Below are 19,124 nucleotides of genomic sequence, written 5' to 3' on the forward strand. Positions count from 1 at the left end.
AATTGATACTTAAAGGGGCATTATGGAAGTTTGACAGCCAAAACATGTATAGCAATAATAAATGTCTTCTTCATACATTCTCCTGCAATGCCCTGGTCCTGTAGAATGAGCCCTGGCATTTTTACTGTGATTGCCTGTTTTTCTGTAAAATCACAGAAAAAGAGAGATGCTCGGGTCGAGCAGGCTGCTTCATGCGCGTTCACGCTCAGGCATCGCCTGTAGCATTTGCTATCGTCTTTGTCGCTGTTCCTAACGCCTAGTGATGAACCTAGCTAAATTTCTGAGGACCCTTAGCTACTTTCTGTAGAACTTTCTTCTAGATATTTCCTGCAAATTAACAACAAAATAGCCATTTTCGCTCCGAACCGTTCTTTGAGCGTTGTTTTAGCTGTCATCAAGGATATAAACGTTACAGATACAAAGGACATTACTGGCGCTTTAGCTCACCTAGTAAGACGTCTGATTCTCGTACAGAAGACTTGGGCTCAATTCTGGATGTGAACATAGTTTATTTAGAGTTTCTTTTTTACATTAATGGTATTTTTTTCTACAGTAAAACACCCAAATGTTTATTTGAGACTCGCCGAACGGCATTGAATTCACAGATAAAAAAGATGTGGGTTCAACTTTCATTTTGGAACAATTTTTCAAGCAAGGGAAGGGAATGATCTGAGCATGCAGGAGGACTGACCCATCTTAAACCTTTGTCTGCTGTGCTGAAGAGAAAGGTACAGAACCTAATTATTTAATTAATTAGCTGCGTGTTCTCCTGTCCTCTGTCCTCCGGGCCACACACACACACACACACACACACACACACACACACACACACACACACACACACACACACACACACACACACACACACACACACACACACACACACACACACACACACACACACACACACGGGACTGTCTCAGCTGTTATTTTCGTTAAGGAGTGTGCACGTACAGCATGCGCACCTCGTGCATGAGCCTCCTATTGAAGCTGCCGTAACACTTTTGGCCTGAGGGGGCAATCGCGAGCATAAAAATTCAAAACTCCGTAACGTCCCTTTAACGGTACCAATTTTTGATACTTTTGAGTGAATTAAATCTCATTTTTAATTGAATAGTTTTTTTTTTCAATATATAAAATCATATTTGATAAATATCATGATAAATAACACACAACTGTTTGTATTTTGTCATCCTAGTGTTGTAAAAAATTCTTCAATTTGAAAACCTTGAACAACAACTGTTTCTAAATCACCCAAAAACTAAAACCCTGCTCCATGGACTTCTATTCCTCTCTTTTCCCCTCTGGACTAATTGTGTGATGGGTGGATCCTTGCAGTATTAAAACCTTCAAATTAAACTGAAGCAAACATCTTTTCTGTGAACTAAACTTAACTGTGCATCTTCATTCTTTTTGCCATTCTTTGTCAAGCAGTTGATTTTCCTACTCGTGTGTTGGAATTTTCGAGGAGAAAGCGAACGCACCATTAGCTATGTAAACGAAAACTAAGCTATCAAGCTAATGTCATCATAAACAGTATATTTTGCTGCTGGAGCAGATTAAGATGCCTCCGATTGTTGTCGCTGGTTTCATCATCACCCAATAGCCCATCACATTTAGTGAAGTGAAGCCAAACTGTAGAGTGCGTTCGCTTTCTTCTAGTTGGAATTTCAGAGTTCCGAGGCAAAAGCGAACGCACCATTAGCTGAACGGAAGCTAACATATCGAGCTAACATTATCTTAAACATTTTATTTACCTGCCAGAGCAGATTAAGATGATGATGCCTCACTTAAATCGTTGTTGCTGGTTTCATCATCGCCCAGTTACCCGTCCCACTTAGTGAAGTGACCCCAAACTTCCTCTCTGCCATGCTGCTTTGCAGAGGTGTGGACTCGGGTCACATGACTTGGACTCGAGTCATTATTTTAATAACTTCTGACTTGGCTTGATAAAATCTATAAAGACTTACGACTTGACTTGGACTTTAACACCAGTGATTTGCAACTTGCATCTGTTGACTTGATGATGACTTGAGCACATTTGATATTTTAGCACAAAAGTGGCACGACGTGGACAAAAATCATGAATCATTCTTGGTTCTGGGTTTGATTTACTGCTAAATTCAGCAGCACTTGGTTTAGAATCAACTTCTGTTGCACTTTCTGCTTGTTTGAGCAAATAAAGAAGCTTTAAGAAGCTTTGATTCTGGAATTTATTTATCATTCTCATTAAATTGAAGTTGGAATGATGACTTGATTATGACTTGAAAATTCAAAGTTAAGGACTCTGACTTCACTTGGACTTCCACATCATTGACGTTGGACTCGACTTGGACTTGACTCGAGACTTGACTGGAAAGACTTGTGACTTGCAAAGCAGTGACTTGGTCACACCTCTGCTGCTTTGTTCCTCCACTATAAGAGATTTGGTTTTTTATAAAGTCTTTGAACTTCATACAAAATGTTACAAAAAAGGATATTTTTTATCATGCCCTCCTGAAAATCGCCCACACTACCCAACTTTCAACACCCTGTGCGAGTATCAACACTCAGTACCAAGAAAAGGACACCTGAATAAACAATTTCACTCAAAACTTCGCGTTGTCCCAGTTCAGCTAAAATCATGTCGCAGCTGCAGTTTGTAAAGTTGCATAAATTAAGTCACCCAAAAAAAATCATAATATGATCAAATGTAAACCCCCGCAAGTGCTGAATATGTGGTCGGACTTTGTTTTGTTCTAAAAACCTCGGTAACACTTTACAATAAGGGTCCCTTTTTAACGTTATTTAGTGCATTATTAAGCATTAATAAATGAAGAGTCCCTTTATTAACCATACATTATCGTTAACTATTAAGTGTCCTTAAGGTTAAGACACATGGCCAGAATAATGTCTGGTTAGTAATGCATTATTCCGGTAATACTTTATTAAAGCTTAATGATGCGCTAGGTAACATTAATGAGGAGACCTTTGGTGCAAAATTTTACCAAAATGTTTGTAGTGAAGTTAGAATTAGTAAAAATTATAACAAATAAAGCATTAAGGTCAAGATTACTTTAAAAGTGCTCCCCAAATGCTGTCTAATTTGTTAGTTGTAATAATTGTCTTCAGTTTTATTAGGAACATAAAATGTCCAACGTTGAGCCTTGTTGTTTATACTTGATTAATATTTAGCTTGGGTTCAGTTAAAAAAATACATTTATTCTTATTTTTTCATTTTTAGCAGCAATTTTCTGGTGAAGTTAAGTTTTTCTTTTGCAAGAAAATCATGTCAGCATCAGGATTTTTACAGGTGCTTGAAATCCTTGAAAGTGCTTAAACTTTTAATGAAGTGCTTAAAACTGTCACTGAAATTGGTTGCTGCACCATAATATTTAAAGTTAGTCCCATAGTCATCATCACACACGGTGAAATTCATCTCTTTATTTGACCCATCCCTGTGGGCATGGGCATAATTTTGGGGGAGGACAGGGGGGACATGCCCCCCACCCACCCACACACACTTTTTCTAAAGTCAATTTTTGTCCCCTGCACTTTTTACCGTCCAAAACAATCTTATATGAAATAGACTGGTTGAGCACTAGGACCAAGAGTTCAGCTAGAATCTGATGTCCATGAGCTCATTTGATCAGATATTCAAAAATAAGTGTAAAATGGTGAAAATGAGTAGGAATGAAAATGACTAACAAGGTGAAAAACAAAGTTGAATTGAAAGTATTTGTTTTTTGTTTTACTGCCACCTGTGTACTTCACAGTTCTGCATGGCCCTGCATAAAAGAGCCTCTAGGCTGTATTTCTATACATAATTTTGTATACTTACTGTAAAGACAACCCCCCTAGGTTAGGATTTACCTAGGGGTCTGACCAGAGGTGGTTCTAGAGAGGGTCCGGGGTGGGCCAATGCCACCCTGATAGCAAGCCTGGACCCCCCCAGTGCCCCCCCCCCCTGCTTAATAAGTTCTGGTTCATTTTGTGATATTTTAGGTTAATGTGAGATTTGAGAATAAATGTTAAATGCATTTATCTGAAATTGATTAGAGATGCCTAAACACTTTCATGTTGTTACCAAGATAGAGAAGTCCGAAAATGTATTTTTTACTAAACAGTTATATTTTCTAACTAGTTGAAAAGCTGTTGTGTCTAACTGTTATAATTACTCACTGAAAACCTTAAAGGCATGCTGTAATGTGTTCTCACAAACGCGCCTCTAGAACCTCCTCTGGATCTGGCCTTTTCTCCCGCTCATGAACTCGCCACTACTATACTATATACCTCATTCACACAAGCAACAGGTCTTCCACGTGGAAGAGTTTATGTCTAGATTCAGATTTATGAGAACTTGAAACAAAATTTAAATTCTGTTAATTTGCCTTTGGACATAAATTGGAATCAACGGGTCAGAAATATACAAGAAGAAAGCAGCCCTCAAAACGAGAATCGATTGTAAGAGCTGACGTTTGAAGATTTGGTGCTGCCGTCTGTAAATCCTCACCCCTAAGGTTCTGAAAATCACATTGAAAACCCTTGAATTTGATTCATGCGTTGCTGAAGGAACCTTACATTAGGAAATATTCAATTAAACATTAACTGGCGTAAAAGTAGAAATGATTGAAGTTTGATTCATGACTGTATTATGTTTTCACCACAGAGTGATGAGCTCAAACACCCCCGCAGAATTACAGCAAACACACTTAAAACCTACTCATGCTTGACTGTAACTAAGCTCAAACACATTTTCGTTGATCCTTTTGTGTGTTCACACTTACTGTCGTCATGTAAAACGCAAAGAAAAAAATCAGGTTGGGTGCAGATTGTAGTGAGTGCTATCCGCCTACACACCTTGATGCTCCTCACAGCTGTGGGGAGCCGGGGGGGGGGGACTGCTGACCAGATAAGGAACTAAAAGGGGGAAAATAAGGTGTGAAACCACGCTGTCAGCATGCGTACTGTCTCACATCTGTGCATGTTCTCCATCTAATGGTGAAACTCCCTTCTGGTGATGCTAATGATAGAGATGTTGGCTGCTACCACATCTCTTCCCTCAGATGTCTGCGCACCCACACACACATGCACGTGTGCACACACACACACATGCACGCACGCACGCGCACCCACACACACACACACACACACACACAAACATGCACGCACGCGTGCACACACACACACATATGCATGCACGCGCACCCACCCACCCCCACACACACACACACACACATGCACCCGCGCACACACACATGCATGCTCGCACGTACGTGCGCACACACATGCACGCACACACACACACACACATGCACACATGCACGCACACGCGCACACAAACACACACGTACGCACACACACACACACACACACACACACACACACACACACCTGCAAGGACTCCTAACTTCCTGTGGCTGTGTGCATGTGTTGACGTCTCTCTCTCTCTCTCTCTCTCTCTCCTCTCTCTCTCTCTCTCTCTCTCTCTCTCTGTGTGTCTCCCCCATTCCTCCCCCCTCTTGTAACTCAACTCTTTCGACTCTTGTTTCATGTTGCGTTGCCAACACAGATTGTTCGAGGCCGGGACTAGATTTTCCTGTCTTCACCTTCTTCTCGGCTTTATCTTTTAGAGTATCTTAACACCCACTCCTCTTTCTCTCACACACTCACTCACCCACTTACTCTCTTGTGTTTTCTCCTCCTCCATACGCTCCTTATTCTTGTGTTTTCTAAGAACATGCATGTTTTTAGAATGCAAAACCTCCCTCGTGTTCCTTTTAACCGCCGTTGTCTCGTCTCAAATCTCAGACCATTTTCCTCTTTCCAACCTCAGATTGAGTTCCTTTCATGCTTCTGCTCCCTCTTGTCTTTCTACACTGCGAGAAATCAAGTAGAAATGTTTGTGTACACTGATTTCAGAGTACAGTAAGGGCAAAAATATGTTTACATTTTTCGAGGTCAGTGATTTTGGTACTTCACTGAATCTGAGTGCAGCCACTTCCATTCTAACATGAGAAAGCTTCAAAAAGATTTCAGTTGGATTAAAATCTATATAGTTAGGGTTTTTAGGGCTCAAAATCAATTTTAAAAGTTACAATTGACTCTATTATTATACAAAAAAATTAAAATCCACCTTTATCCAAAGAAGTCATCTTTACTTCAATACTGTATTGTAACAGTATAATTAAACAATTTCCCTTTTGTAAAAGGTGGAGTATGTAGGCTAAATAACCAGGGGTGGAACTCGATTAAAAAATTAATCTAATTAGAGGCTTTGTTATTGATTAATCTTGATTAATCACGTTTTAATCTTTCAAGACTGTCTGCACCCAAGCGATTTATTTCTATTGAAAATTATGTTAGTGGGGCACAGATGACACACCCACGCTTTAATGAGTACATTTCTGTAACCACAAGGTCTAGTTGATTACGGTGGTCTCATTATAAAGGTAACCATTGTTGAATTTGTTGGGATGTGTAAATATTAGTTTATGTGTTATTGATGAAGTGCTAATGGACATGGAACATTTTAAATGTTGTGTATTGAACTGAACACTAGGTGGCAGCATAGTATTGCTGATATATATAGAGGTGTAGCGTAGAGTTCAGGGGAAGTTCTGCTGAGAGTTACAAGATGACTGCTGCACGTATGCTTGGCCCTCCTGCCTGCTTTCTACCAACTAGACAACATAACAGTAAAAAGTTAATTTCTTCCTTTCTTTTGTGCGTGAAGAGCAATTTGTTACGTTTCACTTAATCGTAGTTTTAGTTGTGTTTTGAGCACATATAAGATCTATATTGTCTTATAGCCCAGGTACTGCAGTTTTATTAGATTTATATTTATATATATATATATATATATATATATATATATATATATATATATATATATATATATGGCATAAATTGTGATGCAAAACTTTTCCGGCTCCTAATGGGGGGGTGCTCAGGCTCAAATTTTAACGTGGTTTATTTTTTTTCTAATTAATAAATCGTAATAAACATGTTAAATTCCCACCCCTCTAAAAACATTAATGAACTGACTTAAATTAGTTTGTCTAATTTTATTCTCTAGATCAGGGGTGCCCAATCCCAACCCAGCAGGTCTTCAACACACTTGATTCATTAGTTGATTCACCTGTGCAGCAGCTCATCAGGCTCTGCAGAAGCCTGTTAATCACCTGCTGAATGAAACCAGGTGTGTTGAAGCAGGGTAAAACTAAAAGCTGCTGGGTACTGGCCCTCCAGGACCACGATTGGGCAACAACGAACGAATCCTCCTGATTTAGACTTTTTGTGTCCGTTTTAGAAAAAATCTGCCGTGTAAGGTCGGTAACGGAAAATAAAAAGGTGTAAAAGAAAAATTCAAAACATGCAGTGTCATATTTCTAGCATGAATTTAAACATTTGATGCACAAAACTTCAAGAGTGGATTTTTAGATTTAGAAATTAGTAAAACCCCTGAAAATAGGGAAAATTAAGCATAAACATCAAATCCAGCAACGCTGAAGCATTAGCCGATGGCAAGATTAGTTAAATTCTGCAAAAGAGAATAAAGTAACATCAGTTTGAATTGGATTAGAATTAATTCCTTACAACATTAACTTTCTAAAATGTACATTACTACTGTTATTGTTGGTAAATACAATCTAAAAAGAGCCATTATCACATTTTTGATCATGTATCCTAGCTGATCGACCCCAGCTTTTTGTAGATGAGGTCCAGGTTAGAAGTTGTCTGGGGTTTAAAGGACAGCGCGTGTACGTCTTGCCCCGTGTGCTGATAAGCTGATAATCCTGCTGCGTGATCCACGCTGGTGTCCAGGTCTGGCATGCAAACTGGCTGCTGCTGCAGCAGAGTGTTGTGGTGTGGGAGGGCGAGGGGACACGGGCCTCCGCTCTGCCAGCCAAATGAATAATGTAATGTGTTTCTGGAACGAAGACCACACCGTGCGCATGCGTCCAACTTCTCACACACACACACACACACGATAATGCCCCAGTTACAGTAAAAGGACAGAGGAGGGATTGGTTGCAGGGGCTTTCTTGTGCAAAATAAATCAAAAGAAGCAACTTCTGTTCAGTGGAACAAAGTTTGTGGTCTTCTCTCATTTGTCTTTTTAGGATTCCTCGTCCGTCTCGTCTTAGGGTGCATTCGTTAGCGTTATCTGAATGCTGTCTAATGTCTTGTCTTTGACTAATTCAAATGGTGATTCAAATTCTCCCAGCTTGTGCCTGTTTTTATATCTGCTGGTTCGATGCAAATGTGCAGGCCGGAGGGAGCTGTTGGAGTTTGTGTTTTATCAGAGCCGCTTCGGTTTGTGGAGTGTGTGTGAAATGTGAAGGTGTAAGAGAGCTCCTCTAGTTTGAAAAGCAGCAGCTTAGGTTTGGTTTGGTTTGGTTTGGCAGTCGTACGTGCACTCATCCCCCAGTTTCCTCCTTCCTCGCAGAAGGTGCAGTACCCCAAAAGAAGAGGCGCAAAGCTTTGTCTTTACAATGGGTCTGTCACACAGAGGAGAGAGGTGTTTGTGAGGAAGAAGAGTGTGTGGAGGAGAAACGGTACGAGCTTGAACCTTATTTTCCATTCGGCTGTTTTTTTGGGGCAGTGGATGCTGAACGTTGTGATTTGTGGTGTTGTGGTTGGGAATGAAGCAAAGTCTTTCATCTGTGAGAAGAGCGTGAGTCACGCTGTGTGTCTCACCTGCAGCGCAGAAAGGACACTGGCGAGAACTCCCCGTCCCAGTAGGGCTTTGTGCTGTTGGGGTGATTCTTCAGTGACGCACTCAACTTCTGCTAAACCGTCTGTAAGAATTTTACTTACAGTTCTAACTATTATCAAACGCCTAAATAGAGACGTTCAACTCCTGCTGAGAAAGCCGTCTCGTCGTACACGCAACCGGCCGTTTGGGCTAGCCTCGGCCAGGGCACACGTTTAATTCACGGCTGCTTTGGAAAACATCTGACATCAGAATTCATTTCTCCTTCTCCCTCTCGGCCAGTGTGTGTGTGTGTGTGTGTGTGTGTGTGTGTGTGTGTCAAAAGTATAAAGTCATACTTTCCCCCTTAGTGCTGGAGCTCAATATAATTGAGGTGGACTGGGAAAACTTACCGCCTTTAATGGAAAATAAGAGCCGTAAAAATAATAAAGCGGTTCTAGCTCCAGTTTAAAACTCTCACAGTGTGCAGGTTTGCTACAAAGACAGGACGAAGTGTTGCGTGCACGTCGTTTCTGTGGCCTCCACGTCCAAAACCTGTTCCTGCTAAGGAGTCCGAATGGTCAGTTAGGCTGAATTTAAAGTTTCCGTTTCATCTACGCTTTAATTCTGCTCCCAACGTGGGATTTCTGCTCACTTTTTCCAACTAATCTACGTCTGTCCTTACCTGCAACTTTTACACAGGATTATTTCAAACGTTCTCGTGTGAGCGTTTCTCCACAGAAGCAGATTGTGCTCTTGTTTCAAAGAGAGGAAGAGTGTGTGCATAATGACGGCAAGGGATGAGGAAATCGTAGAGTTGCAGAGGTGATTAATTTCTCCGCCGTTGACAACAGAGTGGGAGGTGAGAGCAATAAAAAAACAAAAAAGATGAGCGATGATCGAGAGCTTTTAGCGGACAGAAATAAAAGGCGAGAGAGTCATTGGCTGAATGGAAACCTTTAAATAAAAGACAAGGTGGTGGTGTGAGTTATTTGTGTTTTAGGCGTCCGAGTCCTAATAAGACAAATAAATGGAGGTGATTATTTACATTTTGTTTCCGAGACAGAACGCGATTGTGGCGTAATCCTGTGGGCTGATTTTTAGCGCGGTTACAATGTGTTTCAAGAGTCAACAGCAGACATGTCCTTGGTTGGCAGCAGAAAAGATGGGCATGGGGGGGGGGGGGGTTTCACTGACTCATGGGCGGCTGGCATATCAATGGGAATCATCGAAACGTCTTCATAACTTTCCGACGCGTCTGTGTTCTAAGGAATACGCCCAAAATAAGCTCGAACCACCAACCACCCATGATGCTTTTTTTCTCCCCTTCTGCCGGAAACTTGCACTCATTCGCTCTTCTCCTAAAACGCCTTTTTTTGCGTCTCGTTTTTCTGCACCGATTCCGTTTCGGGGATTTATGTTTTTATCTTTTTGTAGTTTTATTATTGCTTTATCTTTCTGAGGAGGCATTTTGAATCATCACATCAGTGTTCTGTAGCTCCTGCAGACAGAATGAACGTATTAACTGTAACCATCCTGAGCCAGCGTTGTTATTGTGTCTCGGTGCGATGGGACACAATGTACCGCTGCAAGGTCAAGTCAAATATTTACACTTTGCTTCACAAAAGCTTAGATGATGACATTCTACGTTGACCTTTTCCATAATCTCATAGATTATGGATATTTTCTAATCATATCATTTGTGAAAGAGTTTTGAAAAGGTTAGAAAACTGGTGAAACATTACTATTTTTAACGGTATTAAGGGCAGAGTAGGTTAGTGTAGGGGTTCTTCACTGGATTGTAAACAGGGGGGGGGGGGGGTTAAGTTTCATATGTTTAAGAAAAACTAACAAATAACTTTTTTTTTTATCTTAAAAATGCATCACAGAAATTGCTCATACTCTGTAGTTGGAGTGAAATAATCCTGAGAAATAAAGAAGACAGATCTTCCTTCAGCTTTTACATTTGGTGTTCTCGTTTGTTCAAGTTAAAGAGCAAGTCACCCCCTGCCAGATTCTTACTCAACTCCCACTTCCTGTTTGAAAAACGCAACAAATGCGGTTGCCTAGCAGACCGAGAGGGCGGAGCCTCTTACAAATACACACACTCACGACATTGTGACATCATAATGTACCATCTAACATCATAGTGTACCTCTTAGCCAATAGCAATGGCAGATTTTAATTCAAATGCAGTGCAGAGTTTTTGCCTGACGACGGTGCATCGCTGACAGTTTTAGGCAGAATATTTAAATTTTAACTAAGATGCACTAAAGTGCCGAATTATTGACTACATTTGTCTACAGCACAATCAGACACTCATTTATATAGTTTATCAGCAAAAAAATGGTGATTTGGAGTGACTTGCTCTTTAAAGAAGTCTCTCTTAAAGCCTCAGTAGATATAAGTACCATAGGCGGTGGTGTTATTCTAGCTTTGTGCACCGTTTCATCTCTGAGGCTCAGAGGAATATGGTCTAACGCTCATATTGCTCCTGCCTGAATGTTTGATTCGAGGTCTAAAATGACTCATAATGGCAATATGATTTTTGTTCTTTCATGGTAATTCAACTTTGACACTCACTGAGTTATTTCTAACATGTTTTGGTTGCGTGTGCGAGTTTCCTTCCTGCTGAACCAGCTGAGCTAAAAAGCGTGGTCTTTATTTTGTAGGCCGTGGTTACGGATCCGTTGTCCCGTTGGGTCCCCTAGAAAAAAAGTGGAAGGAGATCGTGTTTATCGGAAAGCGTTCGGAAAATGGGCCGTTGAGTTTTGGAGGGGGGGGGGGGCGCGTAGGCGACGTTCGGGTGGGGGGGGGGGGGTATCTCTGAATCTCAGAGTCTTCGTCAGCCTCATTTGATATTACAGGAAGGAGACGGAGTAGCAGAATGTTTCACGGAGGCAGACGTCCTCAAGGATGATCGCTTAACCCCCGACTTCTGGCGAAGAGATCAGACCTTGAACTTGCAACATCTGAGGGTTGGAGGAAATAGGAAAAAAGAGGTGGTTTTTCTTTTTTGTTTGTTTGTTTGAAAGACGGCGAGACCAAGAAAGAGGAGAGGAAGAGAAAAAGGGCAAAGAAATGGATGCCATGAGACGGGCGCTGCCTCGGCTGCAGCTGACTGTGCCCACCATGATGGGCAAGGTAGGGTTGGCTTTTTCTAACCTCGTCCTCGCACGGCAGAGAAAGCATCGACTCGTCTTTAATGATCACAAAGTGTCCACTGAGGACAAATATTGTGTTTGTTTAGACTTTTGATGGCATGGGTGGGGCGTGTTTTTGTGAAACAAGTCGTCATTAAGTTCGTCAGAAGTTAGGATGAACAATGGTGGTGGTGGGGGGGGGGGGGGGGCGCAAGCTGACGTGTGTGTGTGTGTGTGTGTGTGTGTGTGTGTGCAAGTGTTGAAGTACGTGCATGAGTGTGTGTGTGTGTGTGTGTGTGTGTGTGTGTGCAAGTGTTGAAGTACGTGCATGAGTGTGTGTGTGTGTGTGTGTGTGTGTGTGTGTGTGTGCAAGTGTTGAAGTACGTGCATGAGTGTGTGTGTGTGTGTGTGTGCAAGTGTTGAAGTACGTGCATGAGTGTGTGTGTGTGTGTGTGCGTGTGTGCAAGTGTTGAAGTACGTGCATGAGTGTGTGTGTGTGTGTGTGCGTGTGCGTGCGCGTGTGTGTGTGTGTGTGTGTGTGTGTGTGTGTGTGTGTGCGCGCGCGTGTGCGTGTGCGTGTGCGTGTGTGTGTGTGTGTGTGTGTGCTGAAGCAGGTTAGTCAGGTGGATGTGCTGTTGTTGTGCTGAGCCCTCTGGGCGCCGTGCGAATGCTGCTATAGGACAGCCGGGGGGGCTGCCAGTTGCTATGAGAGGGAGATGAAGAGCAGGGAGGGGTGGATTAGTTGTTTGTGGAAAATCTGGTCTGCTCAGGTGTGAGAGAGTTTGTCACCCAGGTATAATGTAGACGAGGTGAAAGTGCGTGCTTGGGGATCCAGCGAAGGGAGTTGTTGGGTCTTATTACTGTCGGGTTTGTTCAAAAGCAAATAAACTTATTGTCCTCCTCGGAGTCAGAACAAGACGTTACTGTCGTCCCTCTGCTGACGCTGCCTGTTGAAAAACCGGCTTGTGAAAGGTCTTCATGGGGAAAAAAATCCTTTTACAGTTTTAAGCGTCTGAGGGGCGGCCATCACATCAGGCCCTTTAATAGTACTAATTCTTCTCTTGCGGCCTTTTTCCTTCCTCATTCTCTTGCTGGTACTCCCCCTTTCACCCACTCAACTCTGTCACTTCCTCCCTGTCCCTCCCTAACTTCTCCCCCATTAGAGCCGCTCTCCTGCTGTTCTTTTAAATCAGTCGGTCAATGCTGTAAAGGTCGAAACCACGAATTAACCTACTGCTCATGGGATACAAAACCCAGAGAGTACAGTACAACTGTCAGTCCTTTCCACATCATCATCATCATCATCATCGTCACTCATTAGCTTTTATATCTCCCTCTGCTTGACACTTACGTCTGCAAAACGTCACCTTGGCCCTTGCCATCTTCCTCTGACGCCCCGTCGCTCATGCTGAAGTTGCCTCCTGATTTACTAATCTGGACAGAAACTGCAGGAGGATCGTGAGGGAGAACGGTTAAGCCTCATTTAAATTGTCCCTCACGTGAAGGTGAAGTCCTCGTGTCAGTCGCGCTACTTTTAGAAAGGTTAAGCATGCCTCTCAGGCGGAAGAGCTGGGGGATCTTTTAGTCTTTGGAACTGCAAGGATGTACTAATAAAAGTAATAATACAGATAAATGTCTGTGAAAATCCAATGCACTCCAAAAATATTCTAAATCCAGTAGATTGTGATATTTTAGGAAAGATGAGTATTTGACTGAGGAATGGTTGATTTTTACTTGGCCAGCTACATCTGGTTGTACCAAATCTGACTGATTATTATTATTTAGTGAAGTGAATTCAGTTCATGCGGCCGCAGCCAGGCCTGATTGCTACCAGACCTAAACTCACTTCAGAACTGACAGCATGATGTAGGCTAAAAGATCTCAAAAGGCTAAACAACACGCTCCGTTCTGAAGATTCAGGAATAAAAAGACCCAACGTATAGCTTTGCAGACCAAACCTAGTTAAGGTTCATTTCATCATTTTATGATTCAACAGTAAGAAAGAGACCAAAGGGGCTAAATTAGCATCCATGGGAGAGTTGCGGTTCCAGAACCTCCACAGGCCGTAAAAGAACACAAAATCTGTCTCATATTTACCAAAAACTATTCTGGGATTCCAAAAATATTCTGTGTATGTTTGTAAAGGTGTGTGTCCCAGACATCTGGTGTCTAACTGGCACTGCTTTTGAGAAAAGAACGTCACGCCAACAGTGAAACATGGTGGCGGCAGTGTGATGGAGTTTGATGACTTGCTGTAACTGATGGAATCATGAATTATATTCTCTACTAGAAAATCCAGAAGGAGATTAGGTGACCTGTGACCTTAAAGGGGCATTATGGAAGTTTGACAGCCAAAACATGTATAGAAATAATAAATGTCTTCTTCATACATTCTCCTGCAATGCCCTGGTCCTGTAGAATGAGCCCTGGCATTTTTACTGTGATTGCCTGTTTTTCTGTAAAATCACAGAAAAAGAGAGTTGTTCGGGTCGAGCAGGCTGCTTCATGCGCGTTCACGCTCAGGCATCGCCCGTAGCATTTGCTATCCGTAGCTTTAGCAGCAGAGAGAGAGGCAGTGCCACTTTGTCGCTTTTCCTAACGCCTAGTGACAAAGCTAGCTACATTTCTGAGGACCCTTAGCTACTTTCTGTAGAACTTTCTTCTAGATATTTCCTGCAAATTAGCAACAAAATAGCCATTTTCTCTCCAAACCGTTCTTTGGTTTGACGTTGTTTCAGCTGTCATCAAGGATATAAATGTTACAGTTGCTATACATGTTACTAGAGTGTAGCTCACCTTGTAAGATGTCTGACTCCCGCACAGAAGACCTGGGTTTGATTCTGGATGTGAACATAGTTTATTTAGAGTTTATTTTTTACATTAGTGGTATATTTTTTTACAGTAAGATACCCAAATTTTTATTTGAGACTCGCCGAACGGCATTGAATTCACAGATAAAAAAGATGTGGGTTCAACTTTCATTTTGGAACAATTTTTCAAGCAAGGGAAGGGAATGATCTGAGCATGCAGGAGGACTGACCCGTCATAAACCTTTGTCGGCTGTGCTGAAGAGAAAGGTACAGAACCACATTATTTAATTAATTAGCTGCGCGTTCTCCTGTCCTCTGTCCCCCCCCCCCCCCCCCACACACACACACACACACACGGGACTGTCTCAGCTGTTATTTTCATTAAGGAGTGTGCACGTACAGCATGCGTGCCTCGTGCACGAGTCTACTATTGAAGCATAAAAATTCAAAAGTCCGTAAAGTCCCTTTAAACAAGATGTTGGCGCTGGAAAACCCTAGCCTGACAAGCCATCTTATATATGTAAAGATATGTAGAGATATCTACTGATAGGTGTTGTTAAAATTATGATCAATAAGATGTGATGATTCTACATTAATATAGAATATCAAATAGAATATCAACTTGATTGATCTTTGAAAGTTTAACCGGAAGAATTTAAGATTATTTGCTTATTCGTTGACCATAAACACACTTCGTATTAATTCAGACAGTCAATAATTAAAATAAACTTTATTTCCTAGACTGATTATATTAAATGACAAGTTACGAAAACGATGTGTGAAGGATGAATGTATGGTGATGTGTGTTCAGAACCTTTTATCTGGAAGAAACTGTGAGTTCTGGGTGTAAAGAATCTGGTCTGCTATAACTAGAGAGTTATAGCAGACCAGATCATTTATAGAACCACATCAGACGCAATCTAGCTGCGTCTACGTACCCTGTAATTGGAGACTCTCTTTTGGATCCGAGATGTCGGGGGGTCAGGTGACCCCAAGATACCGAAGTTCGTAGAAAAACCGCAGTACGACCAGGTCGGTCCAGAGTCGTCGCCAGGTCACAACAAACAGGTGGACTTGTTTTGCGTCTCGAACGGTTGGACCCTTAAGGAGTCTTGCTGTGTCAGCTTTGAAGCATGCAAAAAGGTTTTGACTGTATGTCAGAGAAATGTTTCAAAGAGGCTGGTCCCGGATTGGCCACTCCGGAGTCTGAGCTGGAAACAAACTCAGCTCGGCTCGACGGACTTCAACAAACTCAACTGTGTGTTGTAACCTGGAGACGACTCTGGACTGACCTGGTCGTACTGCGGTTTTTCCATGAACTTTGGTACCTTGGGGTCACCCGACCCCCCTGACATCTCAGATCCAAAAGAGAGTCTCCGATTACAGGGTACGTCGTCTGGTCACAACCGATAGACAGAATGTAGTCGTGGGCTGGAATCTACAACAAACATGATGTATTCATCGCTACAGAAATCGGTGAATGGGGCAGTCTGCCATACAAATGCTTCCTTTTTCAAAATGTCTCAAAGAAAAGCGTACGTCTGAATAGTCCAAAGTTTATATCAAAGCCGTTTATAACAAGTGCAGTTTGTGTTTTTCCCCATCGCAGCTCTGGTGCTAAGCCTGCCCAACGTCTCTACAAACATAGAGTGCTGTAATCGGCCAGACCTAAATCTCTTTGGACCAGTGGTAGACCTGCTTAAGCTTGGTTTAGGCTTGACGCATTCACTTTCCGCACGGTGATGCGGCTCGCGGATGGAACGCGCTTCACAACTTGCAGCGTTTATGGTTCATGCGGCTCGTCTCTGCGGTGAGCCAATATTCTCCCAAACTGTAGGGGGCAGCATGGAGCTCTACGGCATGCATCCAACACTACACCATAGTAGAAGTAGAAATTACTGTTTACAACATGGCATTCCAGCATTTTTTAACAGCGTCCTCGTCTTTTCCGACAGTGCGAGCTATTTCTCTCCAAGAATTATTAACAACATGTTGATCACGGTGATCTCTGAGAGCTGAATCATACACATGTCTGTATTTACAAACCTCTGCCATAAGGTTGGTTTATGCTTGACGCGTCCGCGAGGTTCGCACGGCTCCGCACAGCAAAATTGTGTCATTTTAACAACCACGCCCCTCCAACGCATCCCCGCTCGGCCCAAACTTTCCGCACCGCGCACCTAGGAAATTTTCTAACCACGCGGACGGTCGGACGCGGAAAGACATGGCGGACTGGCAAGAACTAGCATGGCAGAGGTTTGTAAATACAGACATTTATATGATTCAGCTCTCAGAGATCACCGTGATCAACATGTTAATAATTCTTGGAGAGAAATAGCTCGCACTGTCGGAAAAGACGAGGACGCTGTTAAAAAATGCTGGAATGCCATGTTGTAAACAGTAATTTCTACTTCTACAATGGTGTAGTGTTGGATGCATGCCGTAGAGCTCCATGCTGCCCCCTACAGTTTGGGAGAATATTGGCTCACCGCAGAGACGAGCCGCATGAACCATAAACGCTGCAAGTTGTGAAGCGCGTTCCATCCGCGAGCCGCATCACCAAGCGGAATGTGAATGCATCAAGCATAAACCAAGCTATACTAGTTCTTGCCAGTCCGCTATGTTTTTCCGCGTCCGACCATCCGCGTGGTTAGAACATTTCCTAGGTGCGCGGTGCGGAAAGTTTGGGCCGTGTGGAGGGGAGTGGTTGGGCGTGGTTGTTAAAATGACGCAACTTTTCCGCGCGGCGCTGTGCGAACCTCGTGGACGCGTCAAGCGTAAACCAACCTTATAGAGTGGAGCAAAATCTTGTGCTATTGCTGCAGGTTTTCTAGACTTCTAGACTATAAAAGCCTCTAATGTGGCTCAATTAAAACAATTCTGTAAAGGAAAGTTGGACCACCACACCAATTTCAGAGATCCATTATCAGCTGTCGCAGGGGCTTGATCGCAGTTGTTGCTGTCAAGAGTTACAATCAGTTATTACGTTTAGGGTCAGTTACTTTATCAGACAGTACCAGGTTGATTTGGATGCATTTGTTTTCCATTCGTACATAAAATCATCTTTTGAAATGCACTTTATAAGATGCTCATGGCTCTACAGTCGTAATTGTTAGAATAGAAAAAACACGCAGTGCTGTCATTATTCTTACACTCTTACGAATAATCTCGTCATAATGACCAAACAAATATTGGTAAGAAGTTCATGAAATCACATTTTTAACTTTCTGTCAGATGCCGTTGGACCTCCTAATTCCATCTTTTATTTCCTTACTTGCAGATTAGCTCAAAAACCTTTAGAGCAATTGGTCATTTATTCTGCCATCAGCTGTCCCAGATGTTTGACTTCTCTTTCTGCGATGTAGGTGGCGATGTCTCCAGGAGAGGACGGTCTAATTGGGATCCCCTTCCCGGAGCACAGCAACGAGCTCTTGTCTCACCTCAATCATCAGAGGAGGACGGGACTCTTGTGTGACCTCACCCTTACCTCCCACGGGGCTCGTTACCCAACGCATCGCTCCGTCATGGCCGCCGTTAGTCTCTACTTCCGCAGGCTGTTTGGGGCAGAGGAAGGCGGTGGCGAGGGAGGTGGGGGCTTTAGTGTGTGCCAGCTGGACTGCGTTGCCCCTGACGCCTTGGACGCCCTGCTGGAATTTGCCTACACTGCCACGCTGACAATTCCCAGCTCTGGGATGAGGGATGTGCTGCGAGGAGCTCAGCTTCTGGGCATCCAGTGTGTGGCAGACGCCTGCAGAGACATCCTGGGGGAGACGGCGGAGACGGAGGGGGAGACGGCAGAGGAGCAGAGACCCCAACAAGCAGCTAAACAGAAAGCGGTGAAGTCGGAGAGTGTTGTTGAGAAAGGGTCGAGGAGAAAGGACAAGAATAAGGTGAAGAAAATCAGGCCACATTACAACAACTTCTCACCTCTGAACCCACTGCCTGCCTCCCCCGCCTCACACCCCTCACCTGCATCTGAGAGCTACCGATCCCTGCCCTCCACTCAGCCCCCCAGCCCAGAGAAAGAAGAGGTTCACTTTAAACTCAAGCAGAACGGGGACCCAAGGCCGATCAAAGAGCCGGGAATAGGGGCCACACTAAACGGAGGGTTCCTTCACTGGTCCCAGGACCGCCCCCTCATAGCCCACCCTCCCCCCATCCAGAACAACAAGCTTTCTGAGGACGACATGGAGGGTTTAAACAATGATGCGATGATGATGGGAAGCAGCTCCGTACCCGTCTCTGTAGCCGATCGAGGGGCAACCACATCTGTAGCAGGAGGGGGGAGGAAGAGGAAGTCTCAGACCCCCCAACAGTGTCCAGTCTGTCAGAAAATCATTCACGGAGCAGGAAAACTGCCTCGACACATGAGGACGCACACCGGAGAGAAACCCTTCCAGTGCTCCGCCTGCGGAGTTCGCTTCACACGGTAGGAAAACAAAAATCTGCATTTCTGTTTTTCCAACGTTTACCTTCCATCTCTTTTCTCTAAGG

At 43.2% G+C, this 19,124-nt stretch overlaps 1 protein-coding gene across 2 annotated transcripts in view; it reads left to right on the forward strand.

Moving 5' to 3' along the window:
- LOC107379702 (zinc finger and BTB domain-containing protein 7B) overlaps nucleotides 1-19,124 on the forward strand; it is a 29,630-nt gene that overhangs the window by 9,681 nt on the left and 825 nt on the right. For both annotated transcript variants that reach the window (XM_015950580.3, XM_015950582.3), the window contains one exon: nucleotides 17,996-19,059. In XM_015950580.3, the coding sequence (XP_015806066.3) occupies nucleotides 17,996-19,059 (1,064 nt within the window). The remainder of the gene's footprint in view (nucleotides 1-17,995; nucleotides 19,060-19,124) is intronic.

This window comes from Nothobranchius furzeri, chromosome 5, assembly GCF_043380555.1.
Source record: "Nothobranchius furzeri strain GRZ-AD chromosome 5, NfurGRZ-RIMD1, whole genome shotgun sequence".
Lineage (NCBI taxonomy): Eukaryota > Metazoa > Chordata > Actinopteri > Cyprinodontiformes > Nothobranchiidae > Nothobranchius > Nothobranchius furzeri.